This window comes from Mesoplodon densirostris, chromosome 14 (assembly GCF_025265405.1).
Source record: "Mesoplodon densirostris isolate mMesDen1 chromosome 14, mMesDen1 primary haplotype, whole genome shotgun sequence".
Classification (NCBI taxonomy): domain Eukaryota; kingdom Metazoa; phylum Chordata; class Mammalia; order Artiodactyla; family Ziphiidae; genus Mesoplodon; species Mesoplodon densirostris.
The window spans coordinates 70,534,954-70,555,042 of record NC_082674.1 but is presented as its reverse complement, the minus strand read 5'-3'; the positions used below and the strand labels follow the sequence as shown (position 1 = coordinate 70,555,042).

The window sequence follows — 20,089 nt, the reverse complement described above, 5'->3', positions numbered from 1 at the left end:
TTCAAGCACCTCCATTAGTTGGTGCGCATGCTCAGTCCCTGTAACTGCCATCATCACTGCTATCTCGGCACTTTCTAAATGGGATGCTTGTGGAGGGGAAAATGCCAGTTCCACCCAAAGTTGCTTCTCTCTGGCAGAAGAGTACATAGACTGCTTTCAACACAATTTGGCCTTCAGACACAGTTGACATCACAGTCATCAAAATAATACCATTTTCCAATATATTTCCTTCTTGGAAAAGCCATACTGCCCCCCCCCCACCCCTCCATGTTGGCTAGAAACAGCAATCAATTTCTAAGGTAACAGACTTGGCATTTGGATTAATTAGGAAATCCAATATAACCAAGTCATTGATAGGAAAACCAACCAAAGTCTCCAACTTGTGTCTCAGATGTCTACTATAAGAAAATCACCTGCGCTGCAACAAGTACTGGATGCTGGGACCATAAACCCCATTTTAGTGGCTTCTTAACAATTTGGACGATACAAGGGATCTTAAGCACCCAGCTTTTCTCAGTGCAGCCTTTTAATTCCACAAAATGTTTCTCAGGAGGTTTATATTCTACACTTTGCATATTTTGCAAAACCCTCAAGTGACATTTTCAACTCAGGATCCCAATACAAAGAACAGACTTCCATCTAGCCTAAGCTGTCTCTCACCAAATCAAATGTGCCTGGTATCATTTCTGATGTAGCTGACATCAGTCCTGCCTAAGTTATTAGATGTAAACTATCATTTTTGGATCCTGTGATAAGTTGACCTCTGTTCGAATTTTATTACATTCAGCATTTTAAGAACGTCACTTAACAGGGATCCAGACCAGCAGGGACACCTGGGGAGCTGCTCTGCAAGTCCAAGAACGTATTTCCTGAATCCCAGAGTTCCCAGCAGGAGCAGGACTGTGCTAGCAGCTCCGCTCACAGTGGGCTGTCTTTACAGGAAGCCTCCAGCGCCTCGTTCCTCTGTGTTAATTTACTAATTCTGATAGGTCATTCTTGGTAGCTCGTTTTAATGCTTCTTCCTAATGAATCTAATGTTCTTCCAGGAAATGGTCTTCTGGATGTCCAATTAGTGTAATTAGCTGAGTGAAATGACCAATACTTACAGATATAGCAATTTTCAGTGAAAACTCCTGATTCAGTAACCTTCTAGAATACTGTTCCTCCCTCCATCACCTAATTTGGTATCAAATCATCTGGAACATTTCTATTTGCTAAACAGTGTGTGGTCGCCATGGAGCCAATAAACTGAGCTCTTCAAACACTGTGAGGCCTTGGGCTTAGGGCTTCTTTGCTTCCCAAGGTGCATCAGATACCTTTGTAAGTGATCAAAGCCCTCTGCCTCCTGTTTGACCCTCGCGGAGTTCCAGCGCTCTCTGCACAGGGCGGGTGTTTGAGGCCAGAGGCTGATGTCTTTGTCTGGTTTTCCACCTCCCATCAGGGAAATAAGACATCAGTCTTTGGGCACACAAATTCAAACTTGTAATCCTCAGTATACTTCCTCATTAGTGAGTTAAGCTTTCTTTCCCACTAGTGTGTTTGTTCCACCTTTAATCAAAATGTTATTCATGAGGGTGGAAAGTAAATATTTGTTAAAATTAAATCTATTTAAATGAAAAGTGCCTAAATGTGGATCTTCATGGCCCTGTCAAATTGATGCATTTAAATTAAATAGAGGTTTTAGGTTGTCTGTATTCTTAAGACTTTTTTTTAACTGCATCAAAAATTCAAATATTAAATATAGGTAAGCAAGGGAATGTAAATTGCTCTAGTCACCATGGAGGTTCCTTAACCTAAAAGTAGAGTTACCATATGATCCAGCAATCCTACCCTTGGCATATATATCTGGAAAAGACAAAAATTATAATTCGAAAAGATACATGCAACCCCAATGTTCATAGCAGCACTATTTACAATAGCCCAGAAGCCATGGAAGCAACCTAAGTGTCCATCAGTAGATGAATGGATAAAGAAGATGTGGTGTGTATGTATGTGTGTGTGTACACACACACGTACTGGAATATTAACCATAAAGAAGAATGAAATACTATTTGCAGCAACATGGATGGACCTAGAGATCATACTAAGTGAAGTAAGTCAGAGAAAGACAAATATGCTATCACTTATATGTGGAATCTCAAAAAATAATACAAACGAACTTATTTATAAAACAAACAGACTCACATAGAAAACAAACTTATGGTGACCAAAGGGAAAGAAGGGGGAGGGATGAACTGAGATTTTGGGATTAACAGATATACACCACTACAGTATATATAAAATAGATAAACAACAATGATTTACTGTAGAGCGCAGGGAACTATATTCAATATCTTGTAATAACCTATAATGGAAAAGAATCTGAAAAAGTGTGTGTGTGTGCAAATTAAGTGAAAAACAAAACAATAAAAGGCAAGGAACTTTATGATGCTCAACCGTCTGTACTAAAGTAATGAGTCCATGAGAAAGCAGAGGAGGAGCTGTGTGTGGCTGCCAGAGGGTGTTTCCATAAGCATCACGTGCACAACAGATGCCAACTCCGTAATGGCTGAGCTCAGGAAGTGTACTAAGAAAGCCCACAAATAATGTCCACACGCATTTTCAACTTCTGTATAGGTGAGTTTTAAAAGCCACCAGGATGTCGTGGACCTGGAAACCTCACAGCTCGCCACCTCCCCAGGGTCCCTTGTTAGAAAGTTCTATCAGAGAAACCGTCCAACACCAGAACCATGGCACTGGGGTCCAGAGACCCTCTGGGATTCCTAATCTACCTCTGTCAGTTTCAGAGATCCAAGGAATACTTTAAGGGAAATGCCAAGCCTGATCTCACAGGTTTCAAAACTGCTTTCTTTGTGTCTGGTTACCACTGCTTAAATTTGGAGGAAGCATGGTCTTACACGCTGGACAAATGACATGTTCCTTCAAAACCAGTAGCTGGGGCTGCTGAGGAGCCAGAAACCGTGTCACGTCAGCACAAAACCAGGTCACAGAGCTTGAACCTACTCAGATTGGGGCGGGGGGGGGGGGGCAATCCAAGATGGCAGCATAGAAAGTTCCTGGACCCACCTCCTCCCATGGACTCACCAAAACTACAGCTACATACAGAACAATCACTGCTGAAAAAGAACAGCACTAGCTGAGCAGCTCCTCCACAACAAGAGGTAAAAGGGCCACATGGAGATGGAGAGGAGAGGCAGATAGAGTCTCACCAAAATCCCCATCCCCGGCCAGGCGACCCTCAACAGGGAGGAGTCTCAAAGGTCCAGAGCTATTCCCTGAGGAGCGAGAGGTTTGAGCCTCACATCAGGCACCCCAGACCTTAGGATCAGCACCTAAGGTGAAACGAGGCCCCCAAACTGTCTGGCTTTGTAAACCAAGGGGGGCTTATGTCCCAGGGACCTGGGGAGTGTGGGGATCTGAGATACTCCTACTGAGGGTCTCACTGGTCCTAGGACCCAGTGCAGAGGCAGCAGTTTCAGAAGTGCCTGCACTGCACATGAAGGAGACCCAGTTGCTAATCTTTTCCTTTTTTTTTTTTTTTTGCGTTACACGGGCCTCTCACTGTTGTGGCCTCTCCCGTTGCGGAGCACAGGCTCCAGACGCGCAGGCTCAGCGGCCATGGCTCACGGGCCCAGCCGCTCCGTGGCGTGTGGGATCTTCCCAGACCGGGGCATGAACCCACGTCCCCTGCATTGGCAGGCGGACTCTCAACCACTGTGCCACCAGGGAAGCCCCCGTTTGCTAATCTTAAAGCTTCTGCTGGAGGGGCAGAGACAGGTGGAACTTTGTTCGGGAATGAAAGCACCATTTTCCCCTTTGTTCGCTCTACCTATAGCTTGCTAATGGCGGTGGGCGCACAGTCCCACTGAAGTCACAAGAGTGCCCCGCCCCAGGGCTCTTCACCTGCATCACTAAAGCTGCAGGTGTGCCCCATACTCAACCCTCTCTCCTGCAGCCTCGCAAAAGCCAGCAGATGAACGTGGTCCACACAGGGGCTATCCCTTGATCCCCTGGCCCTGGTGGCCAGGGCGGGCATGAGTTCTGGGGCCCCACAGGACTGTAACAATTGGAAAGACGGTTCTGGGCAGGCTACCACACCCAGGGCACTGCACAGACAACAGACTGGAACACCCCCCACCCAGCCCACCTGCAAAAAAGGGCCCATTTACTTGTCCTAGAGCTTCAACTTGAGGGGCGGGCTTAGATTTGCCACACACCTAGAGGTTACAGAGGCACACTCGGAATGTAGGCAGGGAGGCATAACCCTTGCGCCCTCTCTTAGCCTCACCACAGCTCACTGGTACCTTCCAAGAGGCTTATACACTCATCTGAAGTCATGATTTTTGTAACTTGCCTGGGTAGCACCTCCAGATCTCCTGGTCTGGAGGTCAGCACAGTTTACAATTACAGTCCCATGGGACTCTCCCACAGCCCAGAGAGTTCCAAATACAATGAACCCAAAGAGGCACGCACCAAGACACACTATAACTAAAATGATAAAAGTTACAGATAAAGAGAGAATCTTAAAAGCAGCAAGAAAAAAACAACTTGTTATGCACAATGGAACCCCCATAAGACTATCAGCTGATTTTTCAGCAGAAGCTGCAGGCCAGAGGGAGTGGCACAATATATTCAACGTGCTAAAAGGAAAAAACTTCCAACCAAGATACTCTACCCAGCAAGGTTATTCAGAATTGAAGGAGATTGGGCTTCCCTGGTGGCACAGTGGTCGAGAATCCACCTGCCAATGGAGGGGACACGGGTTCGAGCCCTGGTCCAGGAAGATCCCACATGCCGCAGAGCAATTAAGCCCGTGCGCCACAACTGAGCCTGTGCTCTAGAGCCCACGAGCCATAACTACTGAGCCTGCAAGCCACAACTACTGAAGCCTGCACGCCTAGAGCCCATGCTCCGCAACAAGAGAAGCCACCACAATGAGAAGCCCGTGCACTACAACGAAGAATAGCCCCCGCTCACCGCAACTAGAGAAAGCCCACGCGCAGCAATGAAGACCCAATGCAGCCAAAAATAAATAAATAAATTTATTAAAGAAAAACGAACTGAAGGAGATGGGGATTCCCTGGTGGTGCAGTGGTTAAGAATCAACCTGCCAATGCAGGGGGCATGGGTTCGAGCCCTGGTCTGGGAAGATCTCACGTGCCACGGAGCAACTAAGCCCATGTGTTGCAGCTACTGCACCTGCACTCTAGAGCCCACAAGCCATAACTACTGAGCCTGCACACCACAACTACTGAAGTTTGCGTGCCTAGAGCCCATGCTCCGCGACGAGAAGCCACCACGGTGAGAAGCCCGCACACCACAATGAAGAGTAGCCCCCACTCGCCTCAACTAGAGAAAGCCCGCGCACAGCAACGAAGACCCAATGCAGCCAAAAAATAAATTAATTAAAAATAAATGAATACAAAGGAAAGAACATTTGAATAGTCCTATGTCAACTGAAATGAATTTTTAAAAAAAGAACTGAAGGAAAGATAAAAGAGTTTTCAAACAAGCAAAAGCTAAAGGCATTTATCACCACTGAACCAGCCTTACAGGAATGTTAAATGGACTTCTTTAAGAGAAAAAGAAAAACCCCTACCTAGCAACAAGAAAACATGAAAGTCAAAATGTCACTGATAAAGGCAATATTAAGGTAAAGCTAGATCAACCACTTACAAAGCTAGTATAAAGGTTAAAAGACAAAAGTATTGGGTTGGCCAAAAAGTTCGTTTGGAGTTTTCTGCAACATCTTTTAGAAGAACCTGAACGAACTTTTTGGCCAATCCAATAGTACAATTAACTACACCATAATTGGTTAAGGGATATACAAAATAGAAATATGTAAAATATCACATCAAAAACAAAACGTAGGGGGAAGGAATAAAAATACAGAGTTTTTAGAATACACTTAAACTTAAGTTGCTATCAACTTAAAATAGACTGTTATATATATAGGCTGTCATATAGTGAACTTTGTGATAACTACATAGCAAAAACCTACACAAAAGATAATGAGAAAGGAATCTAAATATAACACTGAAGAATGTCATCAAACCACAAGGGAAGCGAAAAAAGAGAAAAAGAACAGAGAGGAACTACAAAAAAACAATTAACAAAATAGCAATGTGTATACCTCTCAATAATTACTTTAAGTGTAAATAGACTAAATTCTCCAATCAAAAGACAGAGTGGCAGAATAGATGAAAAACCAAGACTCATCTATATGCTGCCTACAAGAGACTCACTTCAGATGGAAGGACACAAACTGAAAGTGAAGGGATGAAAAAGACAGTCCCTGCAAATGAAAACAGAAAGAAATCTGGGGTGGCTATACTTTTATTGGGCAAAATAGACTTTAAAACAAAAACTGTAATAAAAGACAAAGAAGAGCATTACATAATGATAAAAGGATCAATCCAACAAGAAGATATAACATTTGTAAATATTTATACACCCAAGAGAGGCACACCTAAATAAATAAAGCAAATATTAACTGATCTAAAGGGATAAATTGACAGCAATACAGTACTAGTAGGGGACTTTAAGACCCCACTTACATTAATGGATAGAACATCCAGACAGAAAATCAATAATGAAGCATCAGCCTTAAACCACATATATATACAAAACATTCCATCCAAAAGTAGCAGAATACATATTCTCAAGTGCACAAGGAACACTCTCGAAGATAAATCACATGTTAGGCCACAAAACAAGTCTCAATAAATTTAAGAAGACTGAAATCACATCAAGCATCTTTTCCAAACACAATGGTATGAAACTAGAAATCAATTATTAGAAAACTGGAAAAATCACAAATTATGTGAAGATTAAACAACATGATACTTAACAACCAAGGGGTCAACAAATAAATCAAAGAGAAAATCAAAAAATACCTTGAGACAAATGAAAATAGAAATTCCAAACTCTATAGGATGCAGCAAAAGCAGTTCTAAGAGGGAAATTAATAGCGATAAATGAAATAGAGACTAAAAAGACAATAGAAAAGGTCAATGAAACTAAGAACTGGTTCTTTGAAAAGATAAACAAAATTGACAAACCTTTAGCTAGTCTCACCAAGAAAAAGAGAGCTCAAATAAAGTCAGAAATGAGAGAAGTTACAACATACAACAGACAAAAGATTGTAGGAAACTCATATGAACAATTATACACCAACGAAACGAACAACGTAGAGGAAAAAGATAAATACCTAGAAACATACAGTCTTCCAAGACTAAGTCATGAAGAAACAGAAAATCTCAATAGACCAATTACTTGTAAGGATATTGACTCAGTAATTAAAAACATCCCAACAAACAAAACCCCAAGACCAGATGGCTTCACTAGTGAATCCTACCAAACATTCAAAGATTTAATACCTAAACTTCTCAGACTCAAAAAACTGAAGAGGAGGGAATGCTTCCAAACTCATTTTACAAGGCCCAAATTACCCTCATACCAAAACCAAACAAGGATACAATAAAACAAAATTATAGGTCCATATCCCTGATAAAAATAGATGCTAATACTTTGAGGGTTTTAAAAAATTTAATTCAACAATACATTAAAAGGATTATATACCATGACCAAGTGGGATTTATTACAGGGATGTAAGGATGGTTCAGCATCCACAAATCAACATGATACAGCACATTAACAAAATGAAGAATAAAAAACACACAGCTGGGCTTCCCTGGTGGCGCAGTGGTTGAGAGTCCGCCTGCCGATGCAGGGGACACGGGGTCGTGCCCCGGTCTGGGAAGATCCCACATGCCGCGGAGCAGCTAAGCCCGTGAGCCATGGCTGCTGAGCCTGCGCGTCCGGAGCCTGTGCTCCGCAACGGGAGAGGTCACAACAGTGAGAGGCACGGGTACCGTAAAAAAAAAAAAAAAAAAAAAAAAAAAAAAACCACACAGCTGTCTCAACAGATGCAGAAAAAGCATTTGACAAAATTCAACATCCACTTATGATTAAAAACTCTCATCAAAGTGGTTATTTAGGGACCGTACCTCAATGTAATAAAGGCCATATGACAAACTCACAGCTAACATTATACTCAATGGTGACAAGCTAAAAGCTTTTCCTCTAAGATCAGGAACAAGACAAGGATGCCTACTCTTTTATTATTATTATTTTTTTTTGCAGTACGCAGGCCTCTCACTGTTGTGGCCTCTCCCGTTGCGGAGCACAGGCTCCGGATGCGCAGGCCCAGCGGCCATGGCTTACGGGCCCAGCCACTCCGCGGCATGTGGGACCTTCCCGGACCGGGGCACAAACCCGTGTCCCCTGCATCGGCAGGCGGACTCTCAACCACTGCACCACCAGGGAAGCCCAAGGATGCCTACTCTTGCCACTTCTATTCAACACAGTATTGGAAGTGTTAGCCCAAACAATTAGGCAAGGAAAAGAAATAAAAGGGAAGGAAGAAGTAAAACTGTCAGATACCATATACATAGCAAACCTTAAAGGCTCCACCAAAAACTCTTGGAATAAATGAATTCAGTAAAGTTGCACACACACATACTATATACACACAATGGAATACTACTCAGCCATAAAAAAGAAGGAAATCTTGTGGTTTGCAACAATACAGATGGACCTTGAGGGCATTATGCGAAGCAAAATAAGAGAAAAACAAATACTGTATGATTTCAGTCATATATGCAATCTAAAAAATGAAACAAATGAACAAATAAAACAAACCATCGACTGTTGGTTACCAGAGGGGAAAGGGGTTGGGGGGGGGTGGGCAAAATGGGTGAAGGGGGTCAATTTTATGGGGACGAATGGTAACTAGATTTACTGTGGCGATCACTTTGTAGTGTATACAAAGACTGAACTACCGTGTTTTACACCTGAAACTAGTATAATGTTATATACCAATTTTACCTCAATTTTTCAAAAAACAGTAAGCTAAAATAACCATCTATTAAGGCAACCAGGGTTTGTCTTCCCCCACATTCCACAGGCCCGTGGTTCTCAAAGCGTGGTCCTCAGACCTAGCGTATTAGAAACTGGGGTGGGCCAGGTATCCTGTATTATAACAAGCCGTCCAGATGATTCTGATGCACACTCGAGTTTGGGAACCCCTGCCATAGGCCATACAATATGGTACTCAAAATCTGTCATCAGCCACCCCAAACTAGAAACATCTGTTGCCTCAAGTCTAAATAAATTTAAAAAGAGAAGAACCTCAAGGTCATGCACAAAGCTGATTTACGTCAAGACAGAACAGAGCCTAACTTTTCTACTTGGAATTTCTTACCTGGAGGGATATGAAGCCTATATAACAGTTTAATTTTCTCATTCATTTCTCCATTATACATAATATCTGCAAAATTAAAAAAGAGAGAGAGAGACTGAGTACATGCAAATGGTTAAAGTACATGTGTCAGGACACACAGTCACTGTAGAGAGAACGTAGTAAGGTCAGTGTCTGTTGACCTGACACTTCATATACTGCTACCCAGACAGTGTGTGTCTGAAAGGACAATGTGAAGGGTAGTGACTGGTGACTGAGCGGGAAGACAACCTCAGGAATTCTGTCCAGCCTCATACCTTCTGAAAGATTTTAATTTTAGCTGCAAGAGTTAGGAATGTGCAGGGGCGGGGGGAGGGATAAATTAGGAGGCTAGGATTAACATATACACACTACTATGCATCAAATAGACAACCAACAAGGACCTACTGTATAGCACAAGGAACTATACTCAATAGCGTGTAATAACCTATAAGGGAAAAGAATCTGAAAAAGAATACACACACACACACACACACACACACATATGTATGTATAACTGAATCTCTGTGCTGTACACCTGAAACTTACACGATATTGTAAATCAACTATACTTCAATTTTAAATTTAATTTTTTAAATTTGTCTCAGGACACATTCCTAACAAGACACCACCACACCCTGGGTGCCCAGGAGAACGTCAACAACCATGTATGATGAGAGCCTGGGCTGCCCTCCCCACCACCCCCTTAGGAAATATAAAAGTGGTCACGAGAGGAGCCTGCAGAGGGACTTTTAAAATCCCCAAATCACGTCAGGCGAGTCCCAAACCCATTTCATCGAGTGGATGTGCTTGCTTGACAGTCTACTTGTCTTGTGTTCACAGACTCACATCCCAAATGAACTCACTGCAGGAAAGACCCACAGAGTCATACCGAGACAGCTCACGAATGCTTTGAATTCGATCAGATGGTCCATGTTTTCATCCAGGAGCCTGAAAGTCCTTTCAGCGAGGATTTCTGTGTGGGCCCCGCAGGTCCACGGCGAGACGAGCTGAAACAGGCGTGCAAACTGCCGGGCGTCTATGCGGTACTGCTCCGCGTAGGGCCTGCTGGGGTCATGGCGCAGGGCCACAGGCCTGGGCTGCTCCCAGTAGCAGCTCATCATGTGTTCTCTCTAACAGGGGAGCAAGAGGGGTCTGTGAGGGGCGGGGGCCCCCATGGGAGGCCGCACACGTAAAGGCCAAAGCCAACACAGCCTTCTCTCCTGACTTGCTTTGCCTCGTAAAATTAAGTATTGGATAAGCAACATTATAAAATAAACAAATGAAAAAATTAACTCACAATCTCACCACTCCAACCAGAAATGTACAGGTAACCCTGTAGTAACAAGCAAAAACTTTTTCCTTTTTATTATGGTCTCTTCTTTCATTGTAACAGAATATACGTAACAAAATTTACCATTTTAATAATTTTTAAATGTACAGTTCAGCTGCCTTAGTTTTATTTTGTTCTTTTTAATTTTGGCCACACTGCACAGCTTATGGGGTCTTAGTTCCCCAACCAGGGATTGAACCTGGACCCACAGCAGTGAGAGCACAGAGTCCTAACCACTGGACCGCCAGGGAACTCCCCTGCTATAGTTTTAATTACTGAAATCATACAATTTTTATTCTGATATTTCTTCTTAAATCATATTATTTGAAAGTCAGAAAGTACTAGACAAATCTATAGGATACAGAAGAAACGATTTACCCTGGTAACCTGTGAGGATGGAAAACGGGGGCAGGGACCCAGACGGAGAAGCAAGCCTTTTTACTGTGTGCTTTTTTATATGTTCTGAATTTTGAGCCACATGAATATATTAACAATTCAAAAAATTAGAAGTAAAAAAAGCAAAGGCAATTTGAAGTCTTGGGAATAGACTGAAAACTAAAGCAATCAAAACCGGCCCTGTCACCTAGGACCAGGTTAGCCTCTTTAGAACGTTTCTTTTACACCTGTACTAAATCACCTCTTGGAACATCTCAACTCACTTGAAACAGTTCCCAACGACTGCAGGGTTCTTCACGATTTCAATGCCCTCTGCCCATAAGGAAGGCACAGAAATAAGTACAGATGCCGTAATATCCAAGTGCCTATCCTTGGATGGAAACCAAAATGCCATTTATAATTTTCCTGCATATTATCGGGAGCCATGTTCCTTAAACAGCCTTTACAGAATCATGAAAAGTACCATAAGAACGTTCAAGTGTGAAACAAAGGTCTGATAAATTCCCATGCCTCAAACCCAAGACACACTGTGAATTTGCATGTATATTTGCCATCCTTTGATGCTGGAGGCCCTCAGAATCCTACCCAGAAGAAAACAGTTATAGAGGCCAAGGACTAGTACAACCAGTTTACACAGAATCCTACAGAAAAACAAGTCAATATAAAAACAGGCAAAGGATATGAAGAGGTGATACAAGAAAGTATATGATTAGCCAAGAAACTTATGAAAGGGTACTCAACCTCACTAATGAGCAAACAAATGAAAGTTAAAATGAAATGCAATTTTCTACACAACTAGTAAAATTTTAAAAGATCCATAATGTTCAATGCTGGGTGAGTGTGGAACATAGGAAATGAGCACTCTTAGACATCATCAGTAGAACTGAAATTTGAAAAATGTAAAGCGCTTTAGCAACAGTGACTAAGATTTGGTTTGTGCGTCCCTAAGGAACCCATCCTACAGAAACGGCAGCACAGGTGTCCCGAGAAAGGCACGAGGATGCTTGGTACAGCACTGTTTATAAAGCAGAAAAAATTGGAAATGAGATAAATGTCCCTCAGCAGGTGAATGGTTAATAAAGTATGGTTAAGCCCTACCATCAAATCCTGCAGCCATTAAAAAAGAATGAGAAAAGATCTGTAGATACTGAATCTATAAAAATGTCCATGATAAAAATTGCAGGCCACTCTGTGTAGCACAATCTCACTTTTATGTGGGGAAAAAAGAGTAAGAGTACGTTGCCTTTGTGTGTGTCTGCAGAGAGATATAAGAAGAAAGAAATCAGGAAAGATATTCACCATACTGTTAACAGTAATTACTGTACAAGGTGGAATTGGAGGTGCTGACAGGATAAGACCCTTTAAATTTTGCTTAAAATTGTTATTTTTCTTCTTTTAATGGTAAGAGTAGGTATAATCTTGTATATTTTTGTTTTGTTTTGCGTTTTTAAATTAAATTTTGAAAAAAAAAAGTCTTAACCAGAACATGGAAGCAAGCAAAATAATATTAAAGAAACCAAACACTGTCTAGGGCCTGATAATCCAGCAACAGTGAATACATTTAGCTGATCATTAACAAGAGCAGGTTTGTGGAATACATAAGGCACTCTTTCAGGTCCTGAGTATTTCCAAAAGTAGTCAGTGACATCAAGTGTCTATTATATTGTTCCCATCTTACTTGAAGAGAGAAGACTAATGAAGCTGTTTTCAATTTCAGAGGATAAGGGACAGACATCACAAATCTGAATTCACGTAATTTAAAACATTGCTTTATAACCTGGATGGACCTCGAGGGCATTACAGTAAGTGAAATAAGTCAGAGAAATACTATATGATCTCATATGTGGAATCTAAAAAACAAAAATAAATAACAACATGGGCTTCCCTGGTGGAGCAGTGCTTAAGAATCCACCTGCCAATGCAGGGGACACGGGTTTGAGCCCTGGGCCGGGAAGATCTCACATGCTGCAGAGCAACTAAGCCTGTGCACCACCACTACTGAGCCTGTGCTCTAGAGCCCGCGAGCCACAACTACTGAAGCCCGTGCGCCTAGAGCCTGTGCTCCACAACAAGAGAAGCCACCTCAATGAGAAGCCTGCGCACCGCAACGAAGAGTAGCTCCCATTCGCTGCAACTAGAGAAAGCCCGCATGCAGCAACAAAGACCCAACGCAGCCAAAAATAAAATAAACAAACAAACGAACCCAAAGTCATAGAAAAGGATCAGATTCGTGGTTACCAGAGGCTGGGGCTGGCCGTGGGGGCGGTTTATAGAATGGGATGAAGGGGGTGAAAAGGTACAAATCTCCAGTTTTAAGAGAAATAAGTCCTGGGGATGTGTGTACAACATGACAACTATAGTTATCACTGCTGTGTGGTACCTTTGAAAGTTGCTAAGAGAGTACATCCTAAAAGTTCTCATCACAAGAAAAAAATCATTTTTGTTCTTTCTTTTTGTATCTATCAATATATGACATGATGGATGTTAACTTACTGCGGACCATTTCTCAATACACGTAAGTCATTACGCTGTACACCTTAACCTGAGTGCTGTGGGTCAATTAGACCTCAATAAAACTGAAAGAAAAGAAAGAGTTGCATTAAGGCATAAAAGAAAAATTGCTTTCCATTCAGAATAAAAACAGATTTCATTAAGTACACACTGTTCATCTCTAATAGGAAAGGTATGTAAAGAAGACAGAGCAGGCTGTTTCTTGTTAACATAGAGAATGGTCACACCTGTACGTTCCAGGCTTAGGGAAAGAGGCAGTGAAGTTAAGGAATGGACTCCTTAATAAGACCCTATCACATATTTATACAACAATGTAAGGGTATCTCTGTATGGCCCTTTCCCTTGGGAAAACGAATTTCTGATTCAAGAGACAAGAGATGCATGTAAAACCCAACTAGGGACCAGTATACCTCCCAGTACTTAAAGAAGCATTAAAATGTAAGAGGTCAGACTATGAAAGCCACGGGAATTTAGGGAGGCCAGCAGCAAGGGGGGCGGAGCGGGGGACAGCCTGGGTGGGGGGTTCTGTGGCGGTGAGCGCGGCTCTGGGCACACAAAGCAGGCACCTCGGGCTGTACGACGGAATTAGACACCATGACATGACGCTACGGTACTGGAATTCCTTTTGGAAGTGCATTTTGAAATCGGTCTTGTATTTATAGTTGAAGTTTATATTCATAGTTAGTCCTACACAAATGAAAGGCCTGCAGAGCTAAAAGCAAATACGAAAATAAATTTCACCCACATTGTTCGCAGAAAAGATAGAAATAGGACACAGGAAATAGCTGTCTGTCTTCTTTAAATACTCCTTGTATGAAAGATTAATGATATAGTTAGTACTTAATGAAACTTATTTTTATGATGAATTTAAGGCAATCTCTTAAGTCATATAAATTCAGATGTGAGACATGTCTTATTCTCTCAAATTGAGAAGTTAGCCCTAAATAAATGAAAGACTTTTTATGCTAAACAACACGTTTGTTTACCTGCTTTTGTGTTTCTAGTATTCCCTGTTTTTCCTCCTCGAAAGTCAAAGAGAGGTGGCGGTGTGGGACACAAAGTCACCTCTGGCTTCGTATTTTCTCTTCATGCAACAGAGGAAACTATCAAACTTGAAACCCGGTGATGTTTACAGGAGACGTAGCCTGAGGACTCCTCATCACGCATCCTGCTGACCAGGCGTGAGGAGTGCCAGGAAACTACTAAGCCAGCCACCCATGTCAGTGACCACAGGGAGATGTGACACGACAGCCACATGAAGGGTCAGACAATCTCTGCGCTCTGCTCAGGAAACCTAAGTGCTGCTTAGGACTATGCTGAGCCTGCGGCAATTTGAGTGCAGAAGCGCTGGCGGCTCGGAGGCCCCACCAGAACAGCTCTGGTGGCCGACTCCTCCAGGCTGGCCTGCTTTCTGCAACTTCACTGCCAGGCTGTCGGGAGTGGGTCCACTGTCTGCCTCTCTTCCCCATTTGTATTGACTGTTTCAAGCAAGAAAAGTCCTAGGAAGGCACTTGAAAATGGTCTTTGCAGGGTGATTTAATTCAGCAAGGCTTCCACCTAAATATCCAAATAGTCGAAATGCAGTTCAGTATGTTAAGTATTACCAACATGACAGGTTCTAAATGATTTAAAAATGAGTAAGACCATAGGGCAACATGAAAAAGTGTTCATGACAGCATCCAGGGAAAACAGAACATAAGGTAGCAGGCAGACCAGCCACACAAACAAGAGAATATGCACACACGTCATGGGGGTGAGGTTATGATTAAAAAGTATTTGAGGTGGTACAGGGAATTGTATTCAGTATCTTGTAAAAACCTATAATGAAAAAGAATATACACATGGGACTTCCCTGGTGGTCCAGTGGCTAAGACTCCACGCTCCCCATGCAGGGGGCCCGGTTCGATCCCTGCTCAGGGAACTAGATTCCACGTGCATGCCGCAACTAAAGATCCCGCATGCGGCAACTAAAAAATAAAAAAGATCCCGCGTGCTGCAACGAAGACCCCGCACACAGCAACAACAAAGATCCTGCGTGCCACAACTAAGACCAGCCACAGCCAAATAAATAAATATTTTTTAAAAAAAGAATCTATATACGTATAACTGAATCACTGTGTTGTATACCAGAAACTAACACAACATTGTGAATCAACTATACTTCCATTTTTAAAAATAATAATAGAAAAAAGTATATGAGGTGATAATTTCAGTAAGGGTCACTGTTGCATCCACTATTTTTTTTGGTATTTTTTAAAATAAATTTATTTATTTTTGGCTGCGTTGGGTCTTTGTTGCTGTGCGTGGTCTTTCTCTAGTCGCGGTGAGCGGGGGCTACTCTTCATTGCGGTGTGCAGGCTTCTCATTGCGGTGGCTTCTCTTGCTGTGGAGCACGGGCTCTAGGCGCACGGGCTTCAGTAGTTGTGGCACGCGGGCTCAGCAGTTGTGGCTCCCGGGCTCTAGAGCGCAGGCTCAGTAGTTGTGGCTCATGGGCTTAGTTGCTCCACGGCATGTGGGATCTTCCCGGACCAGGGATCGAACCCGGGTCCCCGGCACTGGCAGATGGATTCTTAACCACTGCACCACCAGGGAAGTCCCTGAATCCACTATTGACTGGGGACTCGGCCTAGGGCAGTGAAGGACGTGTCACCAGCACTGAGGGCCTCTCAGCCGAGCGCAGCAGCATCCATGCTCAGGCCCAGCAGGCACGGCCAAGCCAGAGCTGGCCGGGGGGCTGCCCCAGCCTCGCTGCCACCCAACAGGCACCTGCTGACCCCTCCAGCTTCTGCGCCCTCCCGCAGTCAGGCGATGACATCAGCTGGGGCCTGGCTCAGGGCCTGTCACTCCCTCATCCTTCCAGATTTTCCTACCTTGAATAAATCGTAGAGTTCCTCTAGGTCTTCTGGAAGGACTGAGACTTCGGGGATAACGACTCGGAGCTCGAGGAAAGAACAAACAGTCATGGAGTGAGCTCTCTGCCTGCCCCTGGGAGGACCAGAGGCCGAGAGGGCGCGTCCCGCTGGGGTGGACGCCAGGCGCCCAGCTCCTCCCGGGACAGAGTCTGTTCCCAACACAGAAGTCACTTTATGGCGACTCTCTCAGGGCTTTATCCTCAACTTTTCTGATTCACATGTCCGTGACTCAGGACAAACATTTAAGTCCTAATGGGAGTAAAGAGTAGCAAGGCTAGAGCGTGGGCAGGAAGTTCCTCCTGCAGAACCATTAACACTGCAGGCCCTCGGTGCCGGGCATGCTCTATACCGTCCCTCATTGAAGCCCACACGGTGGGTAGTATTTTCCTCATTTTACAATCGGGGAGACCGAGGTTCACAGCGGTTAGTTTGCTCACTATCTGTCTGACTCTCAAACTAAACCCACGCTCTTTCTCCACCAGCTCACCCTGTCAAGTTGTTAATTCAATGCAAAAAAAAAAAAAGCTGGCTTTCTCCTGTTAGGAGAGCAGCAGGGGACCCAGCCCAGGTCAGCACCTGGCCACCAGGAGCAGTGGTTCTCGGGAGGCCTCTACTCACCACATTCTGCTTTGTGGTGTCCTCGTGGCCCTGGAGGACCCTGATCCTGTGCTTGCAGCGCATGTGCTCAATCTGAGCCACAGACTGGTCTCCGAACTTCTGCAGGGAAGGAAGGGATACCTCACTCACAGGATCCCTTATGCATCCATACAGGCAACAGAAGTAGCCTGGAAAACCTCCCTGGAAGTCCATCTCCCAAGAGAGCTGGGGCGGGGCAGGGATGGGGCCCAGGTACCTCGTAGGAGTCCCGGATCAGGTCGGCGATGTCAGTCACAGGACAGGGCTCCTGGTCATCCGAGAAGAAGGCATGGTGGCTGCCTAGCGGGGGTCCAGGGCTATCCTCGTTCCTGATGTGATCCAGAAACCTGGGCACACCACCCACCGGAAAAGCACAGCTTTACCAACTGCTACACTCATTTTAGAGAAAACGAGAGACGTGCGTGAAGCCAGACTTGGGGACCTGGGCGCCACAGGAAGGTTTCCAGGGGTCTGTGACTCTCCGGTGACATAAATACAAAATCCTGTGCATCCTGCAATTTTAAGCTTCCACAGTATTCTGAAAAGGAACTTTTCATTTGTCATCCAACTTGCCCTCAGCTCCAAGGGACCCAGGTTCCCGTCCTCAGCTTCGCGGGACTTTGCCTTCCCTGCAACACACCATCCCCTACGCACAAAATGTCCAAATCCTCCAGCTGGTGGCCTGAGGCCGTTTCCTCGTGTCCACCTGCCCGCCCCCGTTCAAGGCCACTATGAGTCCCTCTAGACTCAGGACACTTGAACCTGCTCAGAGAAAGGCACCGATACCCTCGCCCCTCCTGCCTCTAACTTGGTGGACAGGAGCGAGGGAAGGCGGACTCCTCACCGCACCCAGGTGATGGGGGTGCCTGATGGCCTGGCCCTGGGGGCACATGGGGTGACGAGTGGTAGAGCGGAAGAACTCCCACAGTGACAGCCCGGCCGCCTGGACCTGCCGCCCGGCTCCTGGAGTCCCGCTGCTGCCCTCCACCCCAGGCGGTCCCCACCTGCTGAGGACCATCAGGGCCTGGCTGTCATCTTTGCTACTGCACAGGTCCTCGGCGTTGGCCTCCAGCACGGCCAGCCCCAGCTGGAAGATGGCCTTGATGCCGTCGTAGAAGAAGCAGTCGACCACATTCACCGCGCTCTCCAGGGGCATGATGCTGAGGAACAGCGTCAGGAACCAGGAGAGGGAGATGGACCCCAGGGCCGAGAGGTCGTGCATGTGCTCCGCCAGCTCGGGGAGCTGCTCCTTGATGAGCTCCTCGAAGACCGACTGGTCCACCTGGGCCCCTGGGAAAGGAGGCCACAGAGATGTGGCTGGGGAGAGAGTCACTCCCTCCAAAGTCAGCCCCAAATTAAAACGACTCTGAGATACGCACAACGATGAAACGGGACTGGAGGCCAGAAAAGGACTCACACTTAGTTCACTGGTTTTTGATGTTTTGACCAACGTAATTCTATGGGGAAAGGACAGTATTTTCAAAAAACAGTTGTGAATTGGGAATTCCCTGGTGGTCCAGTGGTTAGGACTCGGCGCTTTCACTGCTGTGGGCCCGGGGCCAATCCCTGGTCAGGGAACTCAGATCCTGCAAGCCGCACAGCATGGACAAAAAAAAAAAAAATAGTGCCGAATCAAGTGGATATCTGCATGGCGTGGGGAAGAAAGAACCTTACCTCCTACTTCACACCATACAGAAAAATACATTTGAAATGTGTCATGGACTTAAGTATAAAAGCTAATGCTAAAAAACATCTAAAAAAATACAGGAAAAAGGCTAAATTTCCTAGGACACAAAAGCATTAACCATAGAAAAAAATTATAAATTGGACTTCATCAAGATTAACAACTGGTGTTCTTCAAAAGAGACCATTAATGAAATGAAAATGCAAACTTCAAACTTGGAGAAAATATTTGCGATACATATACCTGACAGAGGTTTCGTAATCACAATAAAGAACTGACGCAACTTAGTTCTAAGAAATCAATAACCAAATCTTTTTCTAAAAAGAGGTAAAACTTGGATACTTCAAAAGTGACGATAAATAAATGGCCAGTAGCACAGAAAAATAGGTTCAACATCATTAACAATTATCAGAGAAATGCAAATTAAAACCATCATGACATTCCACTTCTTACCCACTAGGATGGCTAAAATTAAAAAGACAATTCCAAGTGCTAACAGGGATGTGGAGCAACTGGAACTCTCACACGTTGCTGGTGTGAGATAACATGAAGGCATTTCATCCACTTTGGAAAACTGACAGTTTCTTATAAAGTTAAGCATACATCTAACTATGACCCAGGAATTCTACTCCTGGGTAAAGACAAAGAAAACTGACAATATACATTCCAAAAAGACTCATACATGAATGTTCATTGCAACTCTACTTATAATAAGAAGAAACTGGAAACTCAAATGTCTATCAATAGGTGACTGGATGAACAAATCATGGTATGAATGTACAGTGAATTACTACTCAGCAATGAAAAGGAACTGCTGATGCACCAACAGCGACGTGTTATGCGAAGGAAGCCAGAACATTCTCTATTATTATGTTTATTCCAAGTTCATCTGTGGTGACAGAAGTCACTACCAAGTGCTGCGTGTGGCAGGGAAGAGGCAGAAAGGAACTTGGTGGGTTATGGAAATGTTCCAAATGTTCTACCCTGTATTGCGGTGGTGGCCACATTATCACGGAGGGTCTACTGATCACTGCTGAGTACCATCTGCCCCATAGCAACACTCCTCACCTAATGAGGGCTTGGACAACATGTTTCGCAATGACCGCGAGGCTCTGGTTATTCCTTGCTGCTCTGTACAGCATTAAATACCTCATGCGATACGAGGTGAAAAGGGAAGGAAACCAGTTAACCACTCAGGCACAGGAAGGGGGCAGAGGAAGACAGTCAGAGGCCACCAAAAGGCCACCTCCTTCCCAGCCAAGCCCCACCCCACCTTCCTCCGAGTGGTCATCACACTCCCTTGGTTCTTAGACTTCAGCCTTCAAGCCTCTTCTTCC

At 44.3% G+C, this 20,089-nt stretch overlaps 1 protein-coding gene across 2 annotated transcripts in view; it reads right to left on the bottom strand.

Moving 5' to 3' along the window:
* TBC1D8 (TBC1 domain family member 8) overlaps positions 1-20,089 on the bottom strand; it is a 133,529-nt gene that overhangs the window by 5,409 nt on the left and 108,031 nt on the right. The window contains exons 12-18 of one of the 2 annotated variants that reach the window (XM_060117974.1): positions 18,073-18,358; positions 17,286-17,415; positions 17,051-17,149; positions 16,391-16,459; positions 10,173-10,413; positions 9,266-9,331; positions 63-130 (exon numbers count right to left, since the gene is read on the bottom strand). In XM_060117974.1, the coding sequence (XP_059973957.1) occupies positions 75-130; positions 9,266-9,331; positions 10,173-10,413; positions 16,391-16,459; positions 17,051-17,149; positions 17,286-17,415; positions 18,073-18,358 (947 nt within the window). In that variant the 3' untranslated portion in view covers positions 63-74. Of the gene's footprint in view, positions 1-62; positions 131-9,265; positions 9,332-10,172; positions 10,414-16,390; positions 16,460-17,050; positions 17,150-17,285; positions 17,416-18,072; positions 18,359-20,089 lie in introns of those variants that run through there. The other variant, XM_060117973.1, reaches the window with a different exon arrangement.